The sequence below is a fragment of the Garra rufa genome, chromosome 11 (assembly GCF_049309525.1).
Source record: "Garra rufa chromosome 11, GarRuf1.0, whole genome shotgun sequence".
Classification (NCBI taxonomy): Eukaryota; Metazoa; Chordata; class Actinopteri; order Cypriniformes; family Cyprinidae; genus Garra; species Garra rufa.
In genome coordinates, this window is record NC_133371.1 from 27,283,613 (window position 1) to 27,307,511 (window position 23,899).

The following is a 23,899-nucleotide window of genomic DNA, read 5'->3' on the forward strand; positions in this document are numbered from 1 at the left end:
TGGTTTCACTTTCTAAGAGAAACCATTGCCTCTGAGCAAACAGGTATGTAAGTCACTAAAGTAAATTATCGGACCACATACCATAATGCACTGAATGCAGAAGCTAAACAGGTCAAGAGCACATGTACTGTAACTCGTGTCTATTGGGTAACATTTCATTAAAGGAACAGTTCACCCAAAAAGAAAATTAGCTAAAAATGTATTCACCCTCAGGCCATTCAATATGTGGATGAATTTGTTTCTTCATCAGAACAGATTTGGAGAAATTTAGCATTACATCACTTGCTCACCAATGGATCCTCTGCAGTGAATGGGTGCCGTCAGAATGACTGTCCAAACTGTTAATAAAAACATAATAATAATCCATAATTTATGCAAGTATACTCAAGCTGTGTGTTAGTACTATTTAACTTCGAATTATTGTTGGTAGATTTTGATGTGAGAGGACAACAGTCAGTGTTATAATCAATTATGGACAATAATATTGTGGCCAGAAGCAATGTTTTATAGATAAACACAAAATGATGGATTTTTTTTCTTACAAACATGCAGCTTCTCACTTTAAAAGATGTTAACTGATGGCCTGGATTTGTATAGACTGCTTGTGGATTATTGCAATGTTTTTATCAGCAGCGAGACTCTCTTTCTGACGGCACCCATTCACTGCAGAGGACCCATTGATGAGCAATAAATCTCTAAATCTGCAAGAATTCGCCAAATCTGCTCAGATGAAGAAACAAACGCCTCTACATCTTGGATGACCTGAGTAAATTTTCAGTAAATTCGAATTTTTGAATGAACTATTTCTTTAAGATGATGTAGTTACATGTTAAATGTACTTACTATAGTAATGACAATATATGAAGCATAGTTACAAGCAACTTAATGTAAACCAAACCCTAATTAATTAAAAAAAGAGCTTTTATTTTTTTATTTTCAATTTTTTTTATTTATTTTTTTGCAATTTTGTAATGTATTACATGTATGTAATATTTAGGTTTAATGTATGTTTCAGTTTTAGTTTTAGCTTTAGTTAGTTTCTATTTACCTCCAGTTAGTATTTTGGTGCTTCATTTTAGATTTATTTTAGTAAGCTGCCATTTTAGTCAGTCCATCCATTCAGCAACTGTATTCATTTTGTTTAATGTTTTTTTTTTTTTTTTAAGTTTTAGTTTTATATAATCACCATCTTTTTTTAGACATCAAACACTGAGAGCGAAGCACCAGGGATCAATTCAAGCCAAAGCCAAAGTTCAAAGCCTGAATAGTTCAGTTTCATAAGATAGCTGAAGGTCTCACATGAATAGATACTAAATAATAATGTGATGAAACACCCTCTTTAAAACATCCTGTTAACAGATGATGCAATTTATAGCCATGAATGTGAATACGTGCCTCCGGACACATCTCTCTAGAAGAGCAGATGCACAGTGGACACTTAAAGATGAAATATTATAATAAACAGACAGAAAGGCTACTACAGTTCTTCCAGGCAATGAGTCACTAAACTAGATCAACACTTATTCAATCCAGGGCTCTATATTAACTTTATCTATGGCTCTATGACTTGAACCACAACAGAATGAAAAAGTATAATATAATACAATAAAATAATATTGCAAATGGCATACATTTAACAGATACAATTGCAAAATACTGGTCTAACTTAGGGGTGTCCAATCCTGCTCCGGAAAGACCACTGTCCCGCAAAGTTGAGCTCAAACTCCAATTAAACACATCTGAAACAGCTAATCAATGTCTTCAGGCAACTTCCAGTCTGTCTGGAATGACATGAAGAAACAGAACAAACTGAGACAGACTAAATCGAGAAGAACTGTGGCAATATCTCCAAGATGCTTCAGGAGACCTACCTGCAAAGCTACCTGAAAAACTATGCACAAGTGCACCTATAGGGTAAAAGCTGCTTTAAATGCAAAGGATGGTCACACCAATTGATTTAATTTAGTTACTAGAAGTTAACTGATAAAAACACACTACAGCAAAATATTGATTAAACTGACTTAAACCCACTTAACCCATGGTGAAAATACTAGTGTTCTAATAATTTTGGCCATCACTGTAAATATAAATAGTATGTCATTATTTTGCAGATTAATAACTATGTTTTTCATAAGGAGTGTTCAGCAACAGAGAGAAAAAAGAGGGTGAAAGCAATGTAGTCAAATTTATGGTTTCAGTGACATCTAGTGTCCACCTTTAAAAGCACATGCATTTTGCTGGAGCCACACTGAATTATTTGAAAAGAATAATTCATGACATATGACTTTCTTCGAAGGAATACAAATATAGGAATATTCAACAAATAAATACAGCTATATACTGTAAAAAGAAAAGAGCGATAGTTAAAGCGATAGTTTGACAAAAAAATGAAAATTCTGTCATTAATTATTCACCCTCTTTTCCAAACCCGCAAGACCTTCGTATATACGCATACATTGTTATACTCTTGTGAACATGCATCAAAGACGGACACGGAATAGTAGAAGGTGTTGAATAAAGTCATTATTTTTGTTTTCTTTGTGCACCGAAAGTTCATAAAAACTTCATAAAATTACAGTTGAACCACTGATGTCACATGGATTATTTTAACAATATCCTTACTACCTTTTTGGGCCTTAATTGTGTCAGTTGCATGGCTGTGTATGCAGGGTCAAAGAGCCCTTTGGATTTCGTCCAAAATATAATAATTTGTGGGTTTGGAATGACATGATGTGAGTAAATAATGACAGATTTTTTTTTTTTAGGTGAACTTTCCATTTAAGCATATAGAGTATGTCACAAAAGTGAGTACATCCCTCACATTTCAGCAACCATTTTACTATATCTTCTCGAGGGACAATACTATAGAAATGAAACTTGAATATATTTTAGAGCAGTCAATGTGCAGCTTGTATAGCAGTACAGATTTATTGTCCCCTGAAAATTACTTAACATACAGCCATTATTGTCAAAATAGCTGGCAACAAATTAAGTACACCCTAAGTAAACTTGTCCAAAGTGTCAGTATATTGTTTTAGTGGCACCACTGTTATCTGGCACTGCCTTAATCATCCTGGCCATGGAATTGACCAGAGCTGCACAGGTAGTTGCTGGGATCTTCTTCCACTTCTCCATAATGATATCACGGAGCTGCTGGATGTAAGACACATGGTGCTTCTCGTTCTTATACTTGAGGATGCCCCACAGGTGCTTAATAGGGTTCAGGTCTGGGGACATGCTTGGCCACCCCATTACCTTCACCTTCAGCTTCATCAGCAAGGCAGATGTCATCTTGGTGGTGTGTTTGGGATCGTTAGCATGCTGGAAAACTGCTGTTCGGCCTAGTTTCTGGAGGGAAAGAATCTTGTTCTGCTTCATAATGTACAGTACATAATGGAATCCATGTTTCTCTCAATGAACTGCAGCTCCCCAGTACCAGCACCATTCATGCAGCTCCAGACCATGATGCTACCACCACCATGCTTGACTGTAGGCAAAACACAATTTTCTCTGTACTCCTCACCAGGGCATCGCCAGTTCGCCACACATGCTGGACACTAGGGCTGCACGATTAATCAAACGATGTTGTGAGGCGCGTTTAGTCAATGATGCCGGTACTTTGATTAGTAGTAAATCCCCATCACGTGCGTTCAGCTGGAGCGGCAATTCAAACACCCCAGCGTAAATCACTGACAAGCCACGCCAAATCGCGCTCAAAATCGAATTCGATTTTGAGCGCGATTTGGCGTGGCTTGTCAGTGATTTAAGGCTGTGTGTATTAACTGCCGCTCCAGCTGAACGCAAGTGATGGGGATTTACTACTAATCAAAGTACCGGCTTCATTGACTAAACGCGCCTCACAACATCGTTCGATTAATCGTTGCAGCCCTACTGGACACCATCTGAGCCAAGCAAGTTTATCTTATAGTCTCATCAGACCACAGGACATGGTTCCAGTAAGTCATGCTCTTGGACAGGTTGTCTTCAGCAAACTGTTTGCGAGCTTTCTTGTGAGCCAGCTTCAGATGAGGTTTCCTTCTGGGACGACACCTATGCAAACCGACTCTTTGCAGTGTGCGGCGTATGGTCTGAGCACTGACGAGTTGACCTTTAAAGCAATGGCAGCACTCATGCATCTGTTTTTTGAAGCCAGGTTCTGCACCTGATGCACAGAAGAAGTGCTCAACTTCATTGATTGACCCTTGCAAGGACTGTTCCAAATGGAACCCATTTTGTAAAACCTCTGTATGACCCTGACCACTGTAGTGTAATTTGGTTTCAGGGTGCTACTAAACAACAATTCTAATTCTTGTCATGATCGGGGCTGTGGATTTTCCCTCAGCCACATGAGGTCGCTGTTCTGACACTGCAGTCCCTTGATTGTTTCACCTGTCTTTATCATTAACACTGATCACCCACATCTGTTCACAATTATCATCTGGACTATAAGAGATCCCACTACTCACTTCGGATTCATGTCTGCATTGTCTTGTGTCTTTTATGTACTTTGGTGTTCCTGATTCCCTGGCTTTGGATTGTGTTCTAGATCTTGTTTATTTTGTGTTCTAGTTATTAGTTTGTGCCGTGTTGGCCTTTTTGTTTGTTTAGTTTGTTTTTTTATCATTAAAAACCCCTTTACCTGCATTTGGACCCAGACCTCCTTTGTTGTACCGTGACAGAATGCAGACATCCAAGATGGGTCCAGCGGGGAGGATTTTTTTTGAGGAGGCGGGGGACGCGCGTTTGGGGGCGGCGACCACCCGCTCTGTTCCTAACACAGCAGGGATGTCTTTTGAGGCGGCGTCGGCCGCTAGATTTGAGTTTATTTACGCCTGCCTGGCCGAGATGGACGCCCGTAGAGCCGAGACTGCACGGGTGCGTTCCTGCTTTGCGGTGGGGGCGGAGAAGCTCTTCCGCGGGGAGACGGCAATGTCTGTTGTCTCCATTCCTGACGCGGAGGCGACCGCTGTCCCTGTTCCTGACGCTGAGGCGGCTGCGCGTTCTGTTCCTGACGCTGAGGCGGCTGCGCGTCCTGTTCCTGGCGCTGAGGCGGCTGCGCGTTCTGTTCCTGACGCTGAGGCGGCTGCGCGTCCTGTTCTTGACGCTGAGGCGGCTGCGCGTCCTGTTCCTGGCGTTGAGGTGGCCGCACGCTCTGTTCCTGGCGCTGAGACGGCCGCGCGTCCTGTTCCTGACGCTGAGGCGGCCGCGCGTCCTGTTCCTGACGTTGAGGTGGCCGCACGCTCTGTTCCTGGCGCTGAGACGGCCGCGCGTCCTGTTCCTGACGCTGAGGCGGCCGCGCGTCCTGTTCCTGACGCTGAGGCGGCCGCGCGTTCTGTTCCTGACGCTGAGGCGGCCGCGCGTCCTGTTCCTGACGCTGAGGCGGCCGCGCGTTCTGTTCCTGAGGCTGAGGCGGCCGCGCGTCCTGTTCCTGGCGCTGAGGCGGCCGCGCGTCCTGTTCCTGGCGCTGAGGCGGCTGCGCGTCCTGTTCCTGACGCTGAGGCGGCCGCGCGTCCTGTTCCTGATGCTGAGGCGGCTGCGCGTCCTGTTCCTGACGCTGAGGCGGCTGCGCGTCCTTTTCCTGACGCTGAGGCGGCTGCGCGTCCTGTTCCTGGCGCTGAGGCGGCCGCGCGTCCTGTTCCTGGCGCTGAGGCGGCCGCGCGTCCTGTTCCTGGCGCTGAGGCGGCCGCGCGTCCTGTTCCTGATGCTGAGGCGGCCGCGCGTTCTGTTCCTGACGCTGAGGCGGCCGCGCGTCCTGTTCCTGGCGCTGAGGCGGCTGCGCGTTCTGTTCCTGACGCTGAGGCGGCTGCGCGTCCTGTTCTTGACGCTGAGGCGGCTGCGCGTCCTGTTCCTGGCGTTGAGGTGGCCGCACGCTCTGTTCCTGGCGCTGAGACGGCCGCGCGTCCTGTTCCTGACGCTGAGGCGGCCGCGCGTCCTGTTCCTGATTCCCTGGCTTTGGATTGTGTTCTAGATCTTGTTTATTTTGTGTTCTAGTTATTAGTTTGTGCCGTGTTGGCCTTTTTGTTTGTTTAGTTTGTTTTCTTATCATTAAAAACCCCTTTACCTGCATTTGGACCCAGACCTCCTTTGTTGTACCGTGACAATTCTCAAAACCTCAGAGTTCATTGCCATGAGATGCCATGTTGAACATGCAGTTGTCAGTATGAGAGAATTGTACTTAAAGCACCTAATTTAAACTAATATAATACAAAATCCACAGTTTTGTATGGTCCTGTCAAGCAGACAAAAAAATAAACATGATGAATAGGACATGTTGCTTTGCATGGTTAAACAACATACTGCTGTTATAACTACTGCTGGGTGTACTCACTTTTGTTGCCAGCTATTTTGACAATAATGGCTGTATGCTGAGTAATTTTCAGGGGACAGTAAATCTACTGATATACAAGCTGCACACTGACTACTCTAAAAAATATACAAGTTTCATTTCTATAATATTGTCCCTTGAGAAGATAAACTAAAATGGTTGCTGAAATGTGAGGGGTGTAAACACTTTTGTGAGATACTGCAAAAGAACAGAGTACCTGTCTCAGATGAAGATACAGGAAGGACAAAGTCGACCAGGTTTTCCATCAGACTTATAGCCCTGTCAGCTCTCTGTTTGGTCAGGCAGACAAGCTTGCTGTTAAGGACATAATGTATGCCGTCACTTAAGGCATTCTTACTCTGCTGGTACCGAGTAGATACCTTGTCCAACACAAAATTAGAGGTCTGTTTGATTGGACAGGCAACACTATCCTTAGCGGTTTCCAAAGTTGATGACATCAGCTTTTTCATGCCTGCTGCCAGCTGTTGTGGAGGAAGCAAAAAAAAGTTTTTTGTTTCATATACAGCTGAGGCAAAAAGTTTACATACAACTTGCAGAATCTGCAAAATGTTAATTATATTACCAAAATAAGAGGGATCATACAAAATGCATGTTATTTTTTGTTTAGTACGGACCTTAATAAGATATTCAGATGCTCCAGAAGGAAACCCAATGCATTAGCCATGGGGTGAAAACATTTAGAATTTTAACATCACAGTAAATGTAACTTATTTTGTCTTCTGGTACAATCATCATTCTGTTCAAAAGTTTACACTCCCGGCTCTTAATGCATAATTTTTCCTTCTAGAGTATCAGTGAGCATTTTAACTGTCTGTAATAGCTGCATATGAGTCTCTCAGTTGTCCTCAGTGTGAAAAGATGGATTTCAAAATCATACAGTCATTGTTGGAAAGGGTTCAAATACACAAAAATGGACTCACGGGGACTCATGAAATATCACTAAACAAACAAAGAAAAAAAAAACAGCTGTGGATCATTTAGGTTTAGAATCATGTGTATATAAACTTTTATAAACATTTTTATAAACTCACCTATTATTATCTCTTGTGGACTATATTTAAACATCTTTTATCTAAAATATCTTATTCAGGTCAGTACTAAATAAAAAAAATGTATTTACAATGCTCCCTCCTATATTAGTAAAATAATAATTTAGTAAAATTAACATTTTGAGGATTCTGCAAGGTGTATGTAAATGTTTGACCTCAACTCTACAACCATTTTACTATATGTGACCCTGGACCACAAAACCAGTCATAAGGTTAAATTTTACAAAACTGAGATGTATACATCATATGAAAGCTCAATAAATAAGCTTTCTATTGATATATGGTTTGTTAGGATAGGACAATATTTGGCCGAGATACATCTATTTGAAAATCTGGAATCTGAGGGTGCAAAAAATCAAAATACTGAGAAAATCACCTTTAAAGTTGTCCAAATTAGGTTCTTAACTATGCATATTACTAATCAAAAATTACATTTTGATCTATTTACAGTAGGAATTTTACAAAAAATCTTCATGGAACATGATCTTTACTTAATTTCCTAATGATTTTTGGCATAAAAGAAAAATCAATAATTTTGACCCATACAATGTATTTTTGGCTATTGCTACAAATATACCCCAGCGACTTAAGACTGGTTTTGTGGTCCAGGGTCACATATGTCTTGCATCTTGGCTAAATGTCTACCCAGAGTTAAAACAAATCCAATTAACAACTTACAGAGAAACAGTTTTGGACATTTGAAGCACATTACCTCTGCAGGTGGGCACTGCAATGCTGGTACTTTCTCCTCCAGGTGGTCTAATACTCTGCAGGCCACAGAGTTGGCTGATACAACTATGAATAACACAATTTTCATGTAAATGCAGAGCGTCACTGTTTCATAACTTGGTTAAATGTATTAACACATATATTAATGTAAGCATATGCTGATTCATTTAGCAAAAAACATGAACAGTTAATTTCAAAAAGTTTCCCCAGCTAATACTAAGCCTTACTAACACCTCCAGAACTCATGAGGCTGACCTTTAATTTCTGAAATCACTGCTGAAGTGATCTGGAACGTTTTTGTTGCCTTGTAAATGCCTTGTTAATGTTTATTAAAAGAACAGATCCACTATGTGGATGAAATATTGCATATTTAATGTACACTACTTATTAAATGTTCGTTTGAACTTATGAGCAGGGTCATTTTTATAAATTCAACTATTATTTTCTCTTGTGGACTGTATGTAAATGTCTTTTATGTGAAATATCTTATTCAGGTCAGGACTAAAAAAAAAATAACATGCATTTTGTAAAATAATTACCTTTTGGAAGATTTAGCAAGGTGTATGTAAACTTTTGACATCAACTGTATATTATATTATTAGATTTCTGTATATTATGCAGCAGCGGACTACAAAATATTCAGCTACTAGCTCATTACAAAAAGGAAGTCTACACAGGCAAGTAAGAGTGCTAGTAACATGTAATTACGTCTCTCAGCTGATTAGTCTTGCGTAAAACTCAAGTGGACCCTTGAAGGATTCAAATATTTAACATTATTGCCCAATTATTCATCTAATCACAAACACGGTGAGATCAGAGTTCAGTTTTGCAATGCCAGACTATAACCCTGGCTACACTGCGTTTCTCAACTTCTATTTGAATTTATGTTACAAACATATTTGTACAAAATACACAAGAGGACAAGAAACACACTTGCAAAAGATGATGCAACTGAATAGGACTTGGCCTATTTATTGTTATTTTTCAAGTTAAATAAGTGATCTTTTACTAGAATCCATTACTATCAATTAGGATCACTATTAAATGACATCCAGTGCAATGAACAGTTCACGTTTCAGATTTGACACTGACTTGAAGCACAGCATCCTGGCGGACATGTCAGAAGTAATTCATGAGTCATACTGTGTCTAGACAGACTCTCCCCCACTTGAGCATCAATATCCACGTTTGAAGAGCAAAACAGCTCATTAACGTCTCATCGGATTACTTCTACTACTACTAAAACAGACTTTATTGAAAAGCAAAAATAAGCTATTAGTGTCACGACCACACACAAAGGGAGAAGGTGAGTATCTTTCAAGGTATTTATTAACAAACGTGCACAGTTCAACACACGTGCAATCAGGTGAGTAAAGGTCTCTGTGGTCAAATCTTCAAACAAACACAACAGGTGAGTTCAAGTTCATAAGGATCATAGCGTTAGCAATAGTCACTTCCCTCTAACACGATTCACGTGTTTCACAGGAGAACATCAGAGCAATCCACGAGGAGCACAGGAGAACATCGGAAGAATCCACGAGGAGCACAGGAGAGATAACAGGAGGGGGAGAAGATCCACAGAGAAGCATCCATGCAACTTCGATACCAGCCGGTGAGTGAGTGGCAGAGGTAGGTATATAAAGGGTGTGGTGATTGCTGGTGCAGGTGACGGTGATTAGTATTCTGGTGATGGTTCACGGGTGTGCTGTGGTGGTGATTGGCTGGTTGGTGGAGGATCGTGGTGATTGGGGCTGAGGGAACGTGCAGAGGGTGTGACATCACCCCCTCCTCCACGGGTGACTCCAGGCACCCAAGAACGGCGACGGGGACGACCACGACCTCTGGGAGCTGGGCGTTCGGGATGTTGGCGGTGGAATTCCTCGAGGAGAGTCGGGTCCAGGATGTCGTCACGGGGTATCCACGATCTCTCCTCGGGTCCGAACCCCTCCCAGTCCACTAGGTACTGGAGCTGGCCGTTCCGCCGCCGGGAGTCTAGGATTTCTTGGACTTGGTAGATGTTATCTCCAAGGATCTCTGGCGGGTCGGGAGGAGGAGGTGACTCCGATTCTGTGGAGGAAGGGAACAGGGGTTCAGTGTGGCGTTTGAGTAGGGAAACGTGAAACGAGGGGGCGATTCTGTAATGTGGAGGTAGGTTTAGACGGTAGGTGACAGGGTTGATCTGTGAGTGCACGGTGAAGGGCCCTATGTAGCGGGGACTCAGCTTCCTACTGGGCAGCCGGAGGCGTATGTCTCGAGTGGACAACCATACCTGGTCCCCGGGGAGGTAAACTGGGTTGGGTAACCTACGGCGGTTGGCATGTTCCGTATGCCTCCGTACTGCCCGCTGGAGATGGACGTGCGCTGAGTCCCACACCCTCTCGCTCTCTCGGAACCAGTGATCTACCGCGGGCACCTCGGAGGACTCTCCAGTCCATGGAAACAGAGCTGGTTGATAACCTAGAATACATTGGAATGGGGTTAGACCAGTAGAGGTTTGACGGAGGGAATTTTGCGCATACTCAGCCCACGGTAGATACTGGCTCCAGGTGTTTTGATGTTGGGAACAGTACGTCCGAAGGTAGCGGGAGATTTCCTGAATTTTCCGTTCGGTCTGCCCGTTCGTTTGAGGGTGATATCCGGATGACAGGCTGACTGTGGTACCCAGAAGTTGGAAGAAGGCCCGCCAGACCCTGGAAATGAATTGGGGTCCCCGATCGGACACGATGTCTTCTGGGAGTCCGAAGTTCCGGAATACATTGTGGAACAGTGCCTCTGCGGTTTCTAGTGCTGTGGGGAGACCTTTGAGAGGTATTAATTTGCAAGCTTTCGAGAATCGATCGACTACCACTAAAATTGTGGTGTAACCCTGAGAGGGGGGCAGGTCTGTGGCGAAGTCAATGCCCAAGTGTGTCCAGGGTCGGCGGGGAATAGGTAACGGTTGTAATTTACCTTCGGGTAAGCGGCGTGGGGTTGTGTTGACGGCGCAGACCGAACATCCTTGGACGTACCGTTCCACTTCCCTGCTCATGTTGGGCCACCAATATTTCTGCTGGAGGAGCGAGAGGGTTCGCCTGCTGCCAGGATGTCCTGAGCCGGGGGACGTGTGCGTACTATCCAACAGAAGGGGTCTGAGACGGCTTGGGACATAGACACGACCCGGGGGAAGCTCCGGTGGTGCAGGTTCCTCGAAGGTGGCGGCCCGTATATCTTCATCCAGCTGCCATAGTATGGGTGCGAGAAAGACAGATGGGGGTAGAATTGGATCAGGATCGTCAGAGGTAGGTTCAGGTGAGTGCATACGTGATAGGGCGTCTGCTTTGGTGTTTTTATGGCCGGGTTGGTAAGTAATGTTGAAATTGAATCGGGCAAAGAATAATGACCAGCGAGCTTGGCGGGCATTTAGTCTCTTGGCGTGCTGAATGTACTGGAGGTTCTTGTGGTCGGTTATTACGGTGAAGGGGAACTGGGCTCCTTCCAACCAGTGCCGCCACTCTTCGAGGGCGAGCTTTATGGCCAGCAGTTCGCGGTCTCCAATTCCATAATTCTGCTCAGCTGGGGTGAGTTTTTTGGAATAGTACGCACACGGATGGAGGGATCGGGGTTCATCAGACCACTGGGACAGCACAGCTCCTACGCCCACGTCCGCCGCATCTACCTCCACCACGAAGGGCCTTGAAGGGTCGGGGTGCTTGAGGATGGGAGCGGTGGTGAACATTTGCTTTAGACGGTCGAAGGCTTGCTGAGCCTCTGGAGTCCACTGTAGTACCCGGCGTCCTCCCTTTAAGAGGGAAGTGAGTGGAGCCGATAGGAGGCTGTAGTTCTTTATAAAGCGTCGGTAGAAGTTAGCGAAGCCTAAGAAACGCTGAAGCTCCTTCACCGTCTTGGGCTCCGCCCACTTGGCCACTGCGTCCACCTTGCCGGCTTCCATGCGAACTCCCTCCGCAGTGATCACGTATCCGAGAAAGGAGATGGAGGGCTGATGGAATTCACATTTTTCTAATTTTAGATAGAGTTGGTACTCACGGAGGCGTTGGAGAACCTGACGGACGTGGTCTTGATGTTCTTTGAGGTTACGTGAGTAAATGAGGATATCGTCAATGTAGATGATTACGAATCGATGGAGGTAGTCGCGGAAGATTTCGTTCATGAAATTCTGAAATACGGAAGGACTGTTAGCCAGGCCATAGGGCATCACCTGATATTCATAGTGACCGGTGGGGGTGATGAAGGCGGTCTTCCACTCATCTCCTTCTCGGATACGGATCAGGTTGTATGCACTGCGGAGGTCGAGTTTGGTGAAGACGCGGGCTTCCCGTAGTTCCTCCAAGGCAGCTGGCACTAGAGGAAGTGGATAGGCGAATTTCACCGTGGCGTCGTTGAGCACCCGGTAGTCTATGCAAGGTCTGAGCCCACCATCCTTCTTGGGGACGAAGAAGAAACTGGATGCTGCTGGGGACGTGGAAGGTCTGATGAACCCCTGTTGGAGAGCCTCCTGGATGTAATTCTCCATGGCTTCCTGCTCAGGACGTGAGAGGGGGTAGATCTTCCCGTGGGGTAGTTTGGCGCCTGGCAGCAGGTCGATACTACAGTCCCAGGGCCGGTGCGGTGGTAGTTGTGTGGCCCGTTCCTTGCTGAAGACATCGGTGAAAGACTGATAGACGGGGGGAATGGCGGTGGCGGATTGAGTGGCAGGGCTCTCTATGGTGGTGGCGTGCAGAGGGATAGGACGGTATGGAGACTCTGCATCTGACGAGCAAGGACGGTAGCCGTGGTTCTCACACGTCTTGCCCCACTCCAGGACTTCTCCTGTGCTCCAATCTATGCGGGGTTGGTGCTTAATGAGCCATGGTCTGCCCAGGATGACATCCACGTTGGCTCGCGGGAGTACCAGGAGGGTCAGATGTTCACGGTGGTTGTGTTGGGAGACGAGGGTCACTTTTCTGGTCCGGCGAGATATCTTACCATCGCCCAATGGTGAGTTTTGGATTGTGGTAATTTGGTATGTGACCTCATTTTGAACGGTGGGAATTCGATGTTTAGCAATGAAGTGTGATGAAACAAAATTGCCAGCCGCTCCGGAATCCACGAGCACATAGATGGGGAGAGTACGAGAGTTTACTATTAGTTCAGCGGTAATATGGGGTAAGAGAGACATGGCCGGAGTAATAGATACGGTACTCACCATTGGACGAGGCGGGCGGACTGGACAGGCACTGATGAAGTGAGAGGCTTCTCCACAATATAGGCACAGACGATTATTAATTCGTCGTTTCCTCTCCGCAGGATCCAGGCGATAGGAGTCAGTAATCATAGGCTCTTCCGCATCTCGTTGGGGTGACGGTGTTCGGAGTGGAGGGAAGCTGGGTACCGACTTTGTAGAAGGACACGCTGAGAGATGTTGAGAAATGCCTACAGCCTTCTTAATAAAGGTTTCCAGCGGCACATTGTCATCGTAAATAACCATATGCTTGCGGATCTGGGGTTTAAGCCCCTTACGGTAGGCTGCTAGGAGAGCTACTTGGTTCCAACCACTGGTGGCCGCTAGGGAGCGGAAGCGCAGGGTGTATTCATGGATATTGGACGCACCTTGATTCAGAGTGATCAGTTCGTCGTGCACGGAAAGGGGAGTGAGCGCAGCTCCAAACACGTCCTTGAAGTGGGCAACGAAAGCATTATAGGAGATTAAAGCGTCGCTCCGTGAATTCCAGAGTGCGTCTGCCCATTGGAGTGCCTGTCCAGTGAGGAGGGAAATCATAAAAGATATTTTAGAAATTTCGTTAGGAAACTGGTGTGCGTTGGCTTCAATATAGAGGGAACTTTGCAGGAGGAAACCATTGCAACCACCCGGGTCTCCGGAATAACTCATGGGGCGAGAGAGGGGCGTGTTGGAAATCGTCGTTGGAGCAGCAGGTAGAGATTGACGAAGGACGTTTACCATATCCGCAAATGGATCGGGGGTGTCTTCGGTGATAGCGGCGCTCGCCTCCATGAGTGACGCGGTGAGTTAATATTTTACGGGCTGGTATCCTGTCACGACCACACACAAAGGGAGAAGGTGAGTATCTTTCAAGGTATTTATTAACAAACGTGCACAGTTCAACACACGTGCAATCAGGTGAGTAAAGGTCTCTGTGGTCAAATCTTCAAACAAACACAACAGGTGAGTTCAAGTTCATAAGGATCATAGCGTTAGCAATAGTCACTTCCCTCTAACACGATTCACGTGTTTCACAGGAGAACATCAGAGCAATCCACGAGGAGCACAGGAGAACATCGGAAGAATCCACGAGGAGCACAGGAGAGATAACAGGAGGGGGAGAAGATCCACAGAGAAGCATCCATGCAACTTCGATACCAGCCGGTGAGTGAGTGGCAGAGGTAGGTATATAAAGGGTGTGGTGATTGCTGGTGCAGGTGACGGTGATTAGTATTCTGGTGATGGTTCACGGGTGTGCTGTGGTGGTGATTGGCTGGTTGGTGGAGGATCGTGGTGATTGGGGCTGAGGGAACGTGCAGAGGGTGTGACAATTAGGCTATTCATTTAGTTTTGTTCTGCCTATATTCCACAGACTGATTTATTGCCAAACTAGAAACTTGAACTCATTTGCTTACTGAATGTCCCAAAAACACAAATATGTGACCCTGGACCACAAAACCAGTCATAAGGTTAAATTTGACAAAACTGAGATTTATACATCATATGAAAGCTCAATAAATAAGCTTTCTATTGATGTATGGTTTGTTAGGATAGGACAATATTTGGCCGAGATACATCTATTTGAAATCAGAAATCTGAGGATGCAAAAAAATAAAAATAGAAAATCACCTTTAAAGTTGTCCAAATTAGGTTCTTAACAATGCATATTACAAATCAAAAATTACATTTTGATATATTTACAGTAGGAATTTTACAAAAAATCTTCATGGAACATGAACTTTACTTAATTTCTTAATGATTTTTGGCATAAAACAAAAATCAAAAATTTTGACCATGTATTTTTGGCTATTGCTACAAATATACCCCAGCGACTTAAGACTGGTTTTGTGGTCCAGGGTCACATATATTGTCTACAAACCTCACTAATAAGTCACAACTTTAACAATGAAGTTTAAACTTTTAATCAGTTAAAAACCCGATCATGAGTTTTATTAATAATACAGAAGATTTCACTTACGCTGAGGCTCCAGTACATGGAGGGCAGGCTGAATGCTCCGAACAGCCAGGTTGCCAGACCTGCTCACACCTTTCTCATACATCCCACACACAGAACGTAAAATGGGATGAGACTGCTTCGTATGGATGTATGTCTTCTCAATGGATTCCAGAACAGCACTGACAGATCCAAGATTGCGGATTCGAAGAAACACATTCTGTAAGAAAAAACTCATCACAATTCTGAACAACAAAGTTTTGTTTTTTAGCTTTCTACCTCAGTCTGAACACCAGTCATACTTTATGAATTGGTATTAGTAATAACTTTAAACAACCTATACCACATGCTGATAAACAGCACTGACCCTCAAAAAGAACAAATCTATTCATATAAAAAAACAGCACAAGACAATAACTATAAAAATGAAAAACTAATCTATCAGCAGGAGGACAGCAACTGCCACTTGACTTTGAAACATTACCTGTTCCTTCAAAACTTCACTGGTGTCCTTTTTCTCAGATGTCATCTCCAATAGCCTTCAGAGAGCTGCTGAAATATGTAGAGAGAAACTTCAGCTGGTCTAATCTCACGTGCAGACAAATATCTCGTGACAGAATTATTAGATTATGAGTTTTGCTGCATTCTCAAGTAATGAGTAAGTCTAGTAATCTCAGTAAAGATTCTAGACTGCAATCAGCAAATCACAGTAATACACTGAGTCTGAAATGAAATACACCCACCCAGTGAACACTGGCAACCCTTCTATGATTTCAAAATCTCTCCGTAAATGTGTTTTTATTGGTTGGCTAATTCCAAAGACTGTGTTTGCTGTACTCAATATATATTCAATAGATTATACAAATTTCTTACCTGTAGAGCCATACATCTTGCTGCTTGACTGGAAGTTAGCATCATGAAAAGATTTAGTTAAAATAGTCTTAAAATGGTTTACTCTAGCTAGGCACTCAACCTGGCCAAGCTTATCTCCTACAGCTAGCTTGACTAGCAGGAAAACAGTTAAGTGTTAACTGTTGACAGTACGGAAGAATGGAATCCTGTTTCCGTCACTGAATAAAAAATATTTTAAAAAGTAATTGTGATTTTTCATCTCACAATTCTGACTTGTTTTCTCGCAATTGCTATTGCTATTTTACATCTCGCAATTCTGACTTTTCTAGTTATAAAATTTGAGTTATAAAGTCAGAATTGCGAGACATAAAATCAATTCTAGAGAAATACATTTTCAGAAATAAACTCACAATTCTGAGAAATAAAGTCAGAATTGCGAGAAAAACTCACAATTCAGATTTTTTTCAAATTCTTTTCAAAATTGTGAGTTTATATACATTGTGACCTTTTCTCAGAATTGCGAAGTAGAAATAAATTTGCAATTCTGAAAAATAAAGTCAGAATTGTGAGATAAACTAACACGTCTGACTTTCCTTCAGAATTGCAAGTTCATATGTTTATTTTAAATATTATTTATTTAAATATTATTTATTTTTCAGAATTGTGAGATAAAAACTTGCTGTATTAAAAATGGACTTTATAACTCACAATTGTGAGTTTATATGTCACAATTCTGACTTTATAACTCGCAATAGTTATTGGCCAGTCTGACCAGCAAACCATTTTAGGCCTTGTCCACAATACGTTTTCGTTTGAAAATGCGCCTTTTTTCTCCGTTTTGGCCTTCCATCCATACTGAGACGGCGTTTTAAAGAAAATGTACTTGCGATTGCAGTTTGCGGCAAAACCATCGGGAGTGAATGCGACTTGTATGCGTCAGTGAAAGGTGAGATATTTTCCTAAAAAAAATAATCCTGCAAGATGAATTGCATAAAAATGTACCATGTCTGTTCCGTCTGTATCATCTCAGCGACATTTTTTGATGCTGTAAGCATGCGCACTGAGGTTTGGAAGCCCTTTTCCGCCACTGAATAAAAAAATCTATAAATATTGCGACTTTTTAAATCACAATTCTGAGCTTTTTTCTCGCAGTTGCGAGTTTATCTCAGAATTCTGACTTTATATCTCGCAATTGCGAGTTTATATCTGAGAACTGTGACTTTTTTTCTCGCAATTGCGATATATCTTAGAATTATGACTTTTTTCTCGCAATTGTGAGTTTATATCTCAGAATCCTGACTTTTTTTCTCGCAATTGCGAGATTATATTTTAGAATTATGACTTTTTTTTCACGCAATTACGAGTTTATTTCAGAATTCTGACTTTATATCTCACAATTGCGAGTTTATATCTAAGAATTCTGACTTTATAACTCGCGACTGTGAGTTTATATCTCACAATTCTGAGAAAAAAGTCAGAATTGCGAGATAAAAAGTCACAATATTTATTTTTGTATTTTTTTATTCAGTGGCTTCCATACTAAGGCGAATTCAATGTTTTCTGTGGATGAGAAGCTTTTGGAAAACGCTTGAAAAAGCTAGTGTGGACGAAGAGCGTTTTAGGAAACACTGTTTTCAAATGTCACCGGAATGTAGACTTCAGCCTTAAACTGGATGTTTTTTGTCTGTTTGTTTTTAGCGCCTGCTAAAAAGTCCAGCCTGGTCTTAGCTGGTCAGCAGGATGGTTTTAGAGGGGTTTTGGCCAGCTACTTCGATCTTAAACCAGCTAAGACCAGAAAACCAGTTTTTTTTTTCAGCAGCGGTGTATAGTATGGTGGCCTAATAATTGATAGTGGCTTTCAACTAGGTTAAAATACTCATATGTGACCGCAGAGAGACATTTCACCTTTTACTTTCGCCATATAATTATCGCCACTAGATGTCAGAATTTGTCCAGCTCTAGTTGCTTTAATATTCAGATTAAACATGAGAATCTAAGGTTTGGTTTATCTATATTAGCTGTTCACTAACATTTCAGATGTGTTGACAAAAAGAAGGGACAGTTGTCTATAGGATGTAAACTGTGTGGACAGAACAAAAATGTCTGTGTGTGTGACTGATGTTTTGTGTATTCAGTGATATTTCAGTATCACTGTTAATTGTTTTATTACTTTTTTTTTTTTTACATATTTTATGTTTTCACTAATTTTAGTAATTTTGTTTCGTTTTTTGTAATTTTATTTGTTTTTATTTGTCTAAAATATAGTAGTAAATTTTTTTTTTTAATTATGTATTAACTTTAGCTTAACTAGTTAGTTTAGTACTTCAAGTTAAACTAACATTTATTTTAGGTAAGATTTATTTTAAGAAACAATAACAGTCATGATTCAGTGTGTATCCAAATGTATTGAAAAATACGGTCTAAATCAGCCATGCAGTACAACCTTGTTTCTCTCCAAACTGAATTATATTGAGGTTCTTTATTATTTAAGAGTATCATATAACTTAATATTTCATTTAGTTAAGGATGTTATCAAAACTATCCTTTTAGTCCAGCTCAATAACATATAAATGCATTCTAAGATGAATACAGCCATACAGAAACCTCTCAATATTATTCAACTTGGAAATGACGACTACATTCTCGGATTCCCTTTGAAAGGAAAACAGCTTTAAGAACTAGTCATTTCAAAAGGGACAACTAATTGACCTTTAAAGATTATACTAGCTCATTGCACACGCTAAAATAACATCACACATTATTGTTTGGATAAAAATTAAACCGTATTAGACAGGCTGAATAAAAAAGCTTCTCTATAACCTTGAGATAATTGTATTAGTTTAGACTTGGCTAGATTGCCTGTAATGAATGTATGTCTATTCTCCTAAACATGGATGGATCCAGGCAAAAATGACATTGTCCATCAAGCCAACTAAATAATTGTGATCTGCATTTCAACATCGAGACAGAGGTGAACAGGAGTGCTTGTGCTGATAATAGACTCCGTGTGTGTCTCTCTCAGTGATGTGCATCCAGCTGTCTGTGTTAATAATAGCATCTGAAATGTGTTTACAGTCCTTGGAAGGATTGAGAGCTGATGGTGAGAAAAGATTTTGGCTAAAAAAAACAGATATGGAAGACGAGTCCGATGCCAATCAAGGCCGATATAATCAATAGTGATAGCACTACTAATAAAGTCGTCGAAAACACCAAAGAGAATGGACAACAAAATAATTCAAAAGAAAATTGTTGTGTCCTCAAAGTTGTTGTGGAAACACAAACACTCACTAAGGAGTTGCCCATAGAGGCTCAAACCAATAAAGACACAAAACAACAAAAACCAAAGAAGGGGCAGTGGGAGATCAAAGGAAGAAGAAAAAAAAATTGTCATACCGCAGGGATGAAAAATAGATAGGAAGACAAGAATTAAGAACAGTATGATCATTTCAAAGATAGATGGAAACTGCTGTTCTGCGTCTTAGTCAGCTTTTATGCTGATCTGTTGTACCACAAGAGATTTTAAAATTGTTCTTTAAGCTTTCTATTCCTCTGAGAATCCTGAATTGTTTCCACAAAAATCATAATCGGCACAACACTGATAATAACAATAATAGACACAATGTTCCTTGAGCACCAAACTGAGAGGTGAAAAGGTGAGGCGAAGAATATCAGATAATTGCCAAATACAGATTTGCAAAACTTGTCGCATTATACACAAAAAGACTTTAGAACAGGCTGTAAAGGTGCTTCAACTAAGTATTGAGTACTGAGCTTTGTGCTTATGCACTTATTTCAGTGTTTTACTTTTTAATACATTTGAAAAGTTGTCAGAAATCTTGTTTTGTGCTTTGTCATTATGGTGTATGGAGTGTAGATTGATGTGGGGAAAAAGCAAATTAAAGCAGTTTAACATAAGGCTGCAACATAAAACAGAAAAAAATGAAGGGCTATGAATACTTTTGCAAGGCACTGTATGTATTTAGATACGTTAGAATGCCAATCAAGGCTGATATAATCAATAGTGATACCAGTACTAATAAAATCACTGAAAGCTTGTATTTATGTGGAAAAGGCATATTAAAGGAGCTGAAAAAAAGCAGTTTAACATAAGGCTGCAACATAACCAAACATGAAAAAAATATGGTATGAATACTTTTGCAAGGCACTGTATGAATTTAGATAAAACAATACAATGCCAATCAAGGCTGATATAATCAACAGTGATACCAATACTAATAAAATCATCAAAAGTGTGTTTATTGATGTAGGAAAGGCAATTTAAAGCCGTTTAACATGAGGCTGCAACATAACCACACATGAAAAAATATGGTATGAATACTTTTGCAAGGCACTGTATGTATTTAGATACAACAATAAAATGCCAATCAAGGCTGATATAATCAACAGTGATACCAATACTAATAAAACCATCAAAAGCATGTTTATTAATGAGAAAAGGGCCATTTAAAGCAGTTTAACCTAAGGCTGCAACATAAAACATGAAAAAAAAAATGAAGGGGTATGAATACTTTCGCAAGGCACTGCATGTATTTAGATACAACATTAGAATGCCAAAGGTCAATATAATCAATAGTGATACCAATACTAATAAAATCATTTAAAACGTGTAGATTGATGCGGAAAAAAAGCAATTTACAGTTTTTCTCAATTGCTTAAACACATTTCTTGAAATTATGCCTCTTATTTGCGAAACTCTAAACACAAATCCACAACTCCTAACTCATTTCCCCAAACTTCCTATATTGAGGTCAAAATGAAGCTCTCCACTCAAAACAATTCAATCTTGCTGAAAAACCAAACTTTGCTTTCAGACATGACACACAAATCCTCAAAAACAAACACACTACAACACAGTTTTACACACTGATGAGATAAATTCAAAACAATACTACAAAAACAATACAAATAAAGAACTTTTCACATGATGAACACAACAAATGTATGCATTTGCAAGTGTTTTATTTCTTAATTTACAGTAATGTACTGTAGAAAACAGAACAAAACAGCAAACAACAACAAAATAATTATTCTGCCCAACATCCTGTGTTTGGTCTGGGACAGGCCAAAGAACCTCTTCAGCATCACAGGCTAAATTAGCCCTGGCCAGGCAGCAGGGGTCAAATCCTCTTGCATGCCTAATCCAACCCTGGCACCCATCAACTAAAATATATGAGACTGCTTGTCTTCTTTCCCTTGCCCTTCCTGTCTCTTCCATGTTGTCGTTGTCGTCATCATCCTCCTTCTTCTCCTCCTCTTCCTCTTTCACCTCCTACTCTTCCTTTTCAAAATTACACATTACTATAGGTGGGATATTGATTGAAAAAGACTGAATAGGATTGAAAGTTACACTTGTACTAGTGGTCTGACAAAAAAAAAAGCATTACAACGTCATTGTGAAACAGAAAAGAAAAGGAAATATGGGCACAAAGGTGAAAATAAAAATGAGAAAGCCCACTGTCAGAATTTGTAACTCCTGCGTTGTCCTCTATATATGCTTTCCAATGGAAGGTTCATGAGATGTACCTTTGATCTATTTCAGAGAACTGCTTTATCATTGGTTGATCTATATTATCTTCATTAGTGAAAGTCAAGATTCACTTGAATAATTCATGGCAAATTTACAAAAAGTCTAATAGAAATGTGTAGAATATATGATTGACAGTTTAGGACAACTAGATCAAAAATTTTGCATTTAGGTAATGACTTATACGATGAGCTAATGACTTGATGTTTTGAGGGGTAAGACTATTGCACAGAGAACTATATCATACATTTTGAGCAACATGACAATAGCAACTGATAATGTAGGAAACCGCAGACAAATGTATATAATCAGTTGTATGAATGTGCCAAAGCAATCACAACTTGATCAGAAGAAAGAGAAGCTTTTTATGATGTGCACAAGAGACTAGATGATGTGGATGTTGAACAAGTAGTTTTGGCAATTTCATTTCTGATCTGAGAAATGCACCAAAGTGACTGAGAAACACTGTAAGCTGACTTTGGCTCTTTTATCTCCATTGAAGATTCTGATTGGTGTGTGCTAAATTTTGACTCCTAGTGTTTCCACTTGGGTAATTGTGTGCTAATTGAGCTCAGACTTCGCAGACTTGAGTGAACAATATTGAATGCTTGTGCTTTCTAAATGACCACATGGTGTAAGCACTGAGAAATGTAGGGATTTGTGTGTAGAGTTTTGCAGTAACAGTTCACCAAATATAACTCATGTGTCAAAGCAGGGAATAGTGTTTAATGTTTAGGGAAATGGGTGTGCTTTTTGAGAAATAGCGTTATAGTTTTGAAATTTTAGTTCAAAAGACTGGTTATAGTGTTTTAGCAATTGAGAAAAACTGTAAAGCAGTTTAACATAAAGCTGCAACATAAAACATGAAAAAAAAAAATGAAGGGGTATGAATACTTTCGCAAGGCACTGTATGCATTTAGATACAACATTAGAATGCCAATGAAGGTCAATATAACCAATAGTGATACAAATACTAATAAAATCCCTGAAAACGTGTAGATTGATGTGAAAAAAAGCAATTTAAAGCAGTTTAACCTAAGGCTGCAACATAAAATGTGACGAAAAATGAAGGGGTATGAATACTTTCGCAAGGTACTGTATGCATTTAGGTACAACGTTAGAATGCTAATGAAGGTCAATATAACCAATAGTGATACAAATACTAATAAAATCACTGAAAACGTGTAGATTGATGTGAAAAAAAGCAATTTAAAGCAGTTTAACATAAGGCTGCAACATAAAATGTGACGAAAAATGAAGGGGTATGAATACTTTCGCAAGGCACTGCATGTATTTAGATACAACATTAGAATGCCAACGATCAATATAATCAATAGTGATACCAATACTAATAAAATCATTTAAAACGTGTATATTGATGCAGAAAAAAAGCAATTTAAAGCAGTTTAACATAAGGCTGCAACATAAAATGTGACGAAAAATGAAGGGGTATGAATACTTTCGCAAGGCACTGTATGTATTTAGATACAATGTTAGATTCGAATGTAGCTATATACTGTATCAATATCAGTTTGTCCGACAGCAGTCCATAAGTTCATTCCTGTGATGGAAATAAATGCATATTTATGAAATTCTAGGTCATTTAAATATTCATTTGAAGAATAATATAATAAACGGTATCTTTTTGTTCTGTCTTTATTGACTGCATATGTCTTGTACTTCAGTAAAGCACATAAAAACCTCACATACAAAGAATTCTCTTGACACACTCACACACAGACGTCTCCGTCATTATCCCTCTTCTAAAAGGTGTTCATCAAGGACTATTATTAACACTATTAAAGCAAGCACAAATCTTTACTCCAGTAATTTAAGTAGTGTTCCAAATCCATTAGTGCAAATGTGCCCACCTCTATTTGCCACTTCCAATTAAGTCACCGAACACTATTCATGTTTTCTCAGCCGTGAGCTGGATCTAAACGGTGTGTTCCAACAGCAAGATATTTCAGAACAAATATGAAAACCTTACCTTGATCTACAGTATGGGATCATGCACAATAAGAGATCAAAAGATTCAATAACAAGCCATAAAAGACAGTTCGAGATAGGAGAGGTACACTAAAGTATGGTACAATTATATTACAAACATACAGCTTTTCACTTCACAAGACATTAAATGATGGACTCGAGTGGTATGGATTATTTGTGAATTACTGTTATGTTTTAATAAGCTGTTCAGACTCTTATTCTGACAGCACCCATTTAC

The 23,899-nt window shown here is 40.8% G+C and overlaps 1 protein-coding gene across 2 annotated transcripts in view; it reads right to left on the reverse strand.

Moving 5' to 3' along the window:
- The window catches only part of plin1 (perilipin 1), a 47,323-nt gene extending 31,346 nt beyond the window's left edge, over positions 1-15,977 (reverse strand). The window contains exons 1-5 of one of the 2 annotated variants that reach the window (XM_073850611.1): positions 15,760-15,977; positions 15,300-15,495; positions 8,108-8,190; positions 6,706-6,807; positions 6,543-6,615 (exon numbers count right to left, since the gene is read on the reverse strand). In XM_073850611.1, coding sequence (XP_073706712.1) covers positions 6,543-6,615; positions 6,706-6,807; positions 8,108-8,190; positions 15,300-15,495; positions 15,760-15,804 — 499 coding nt within the window. In that variant the 5' untranslated portion in view covers positions 15,805-15,977. Of the gene's footprint in view, positions 1-6,542; positions 6,808-8,107; positions 8,191-15,299; positions 15,496-15,759 lie in introns of both variants that reach the window. The other variant, XM_073850610.1, reaches the window with a different exon arrangement.
- Positions 15,978-23,899: the final 7,922 nt, after the last annotated feature.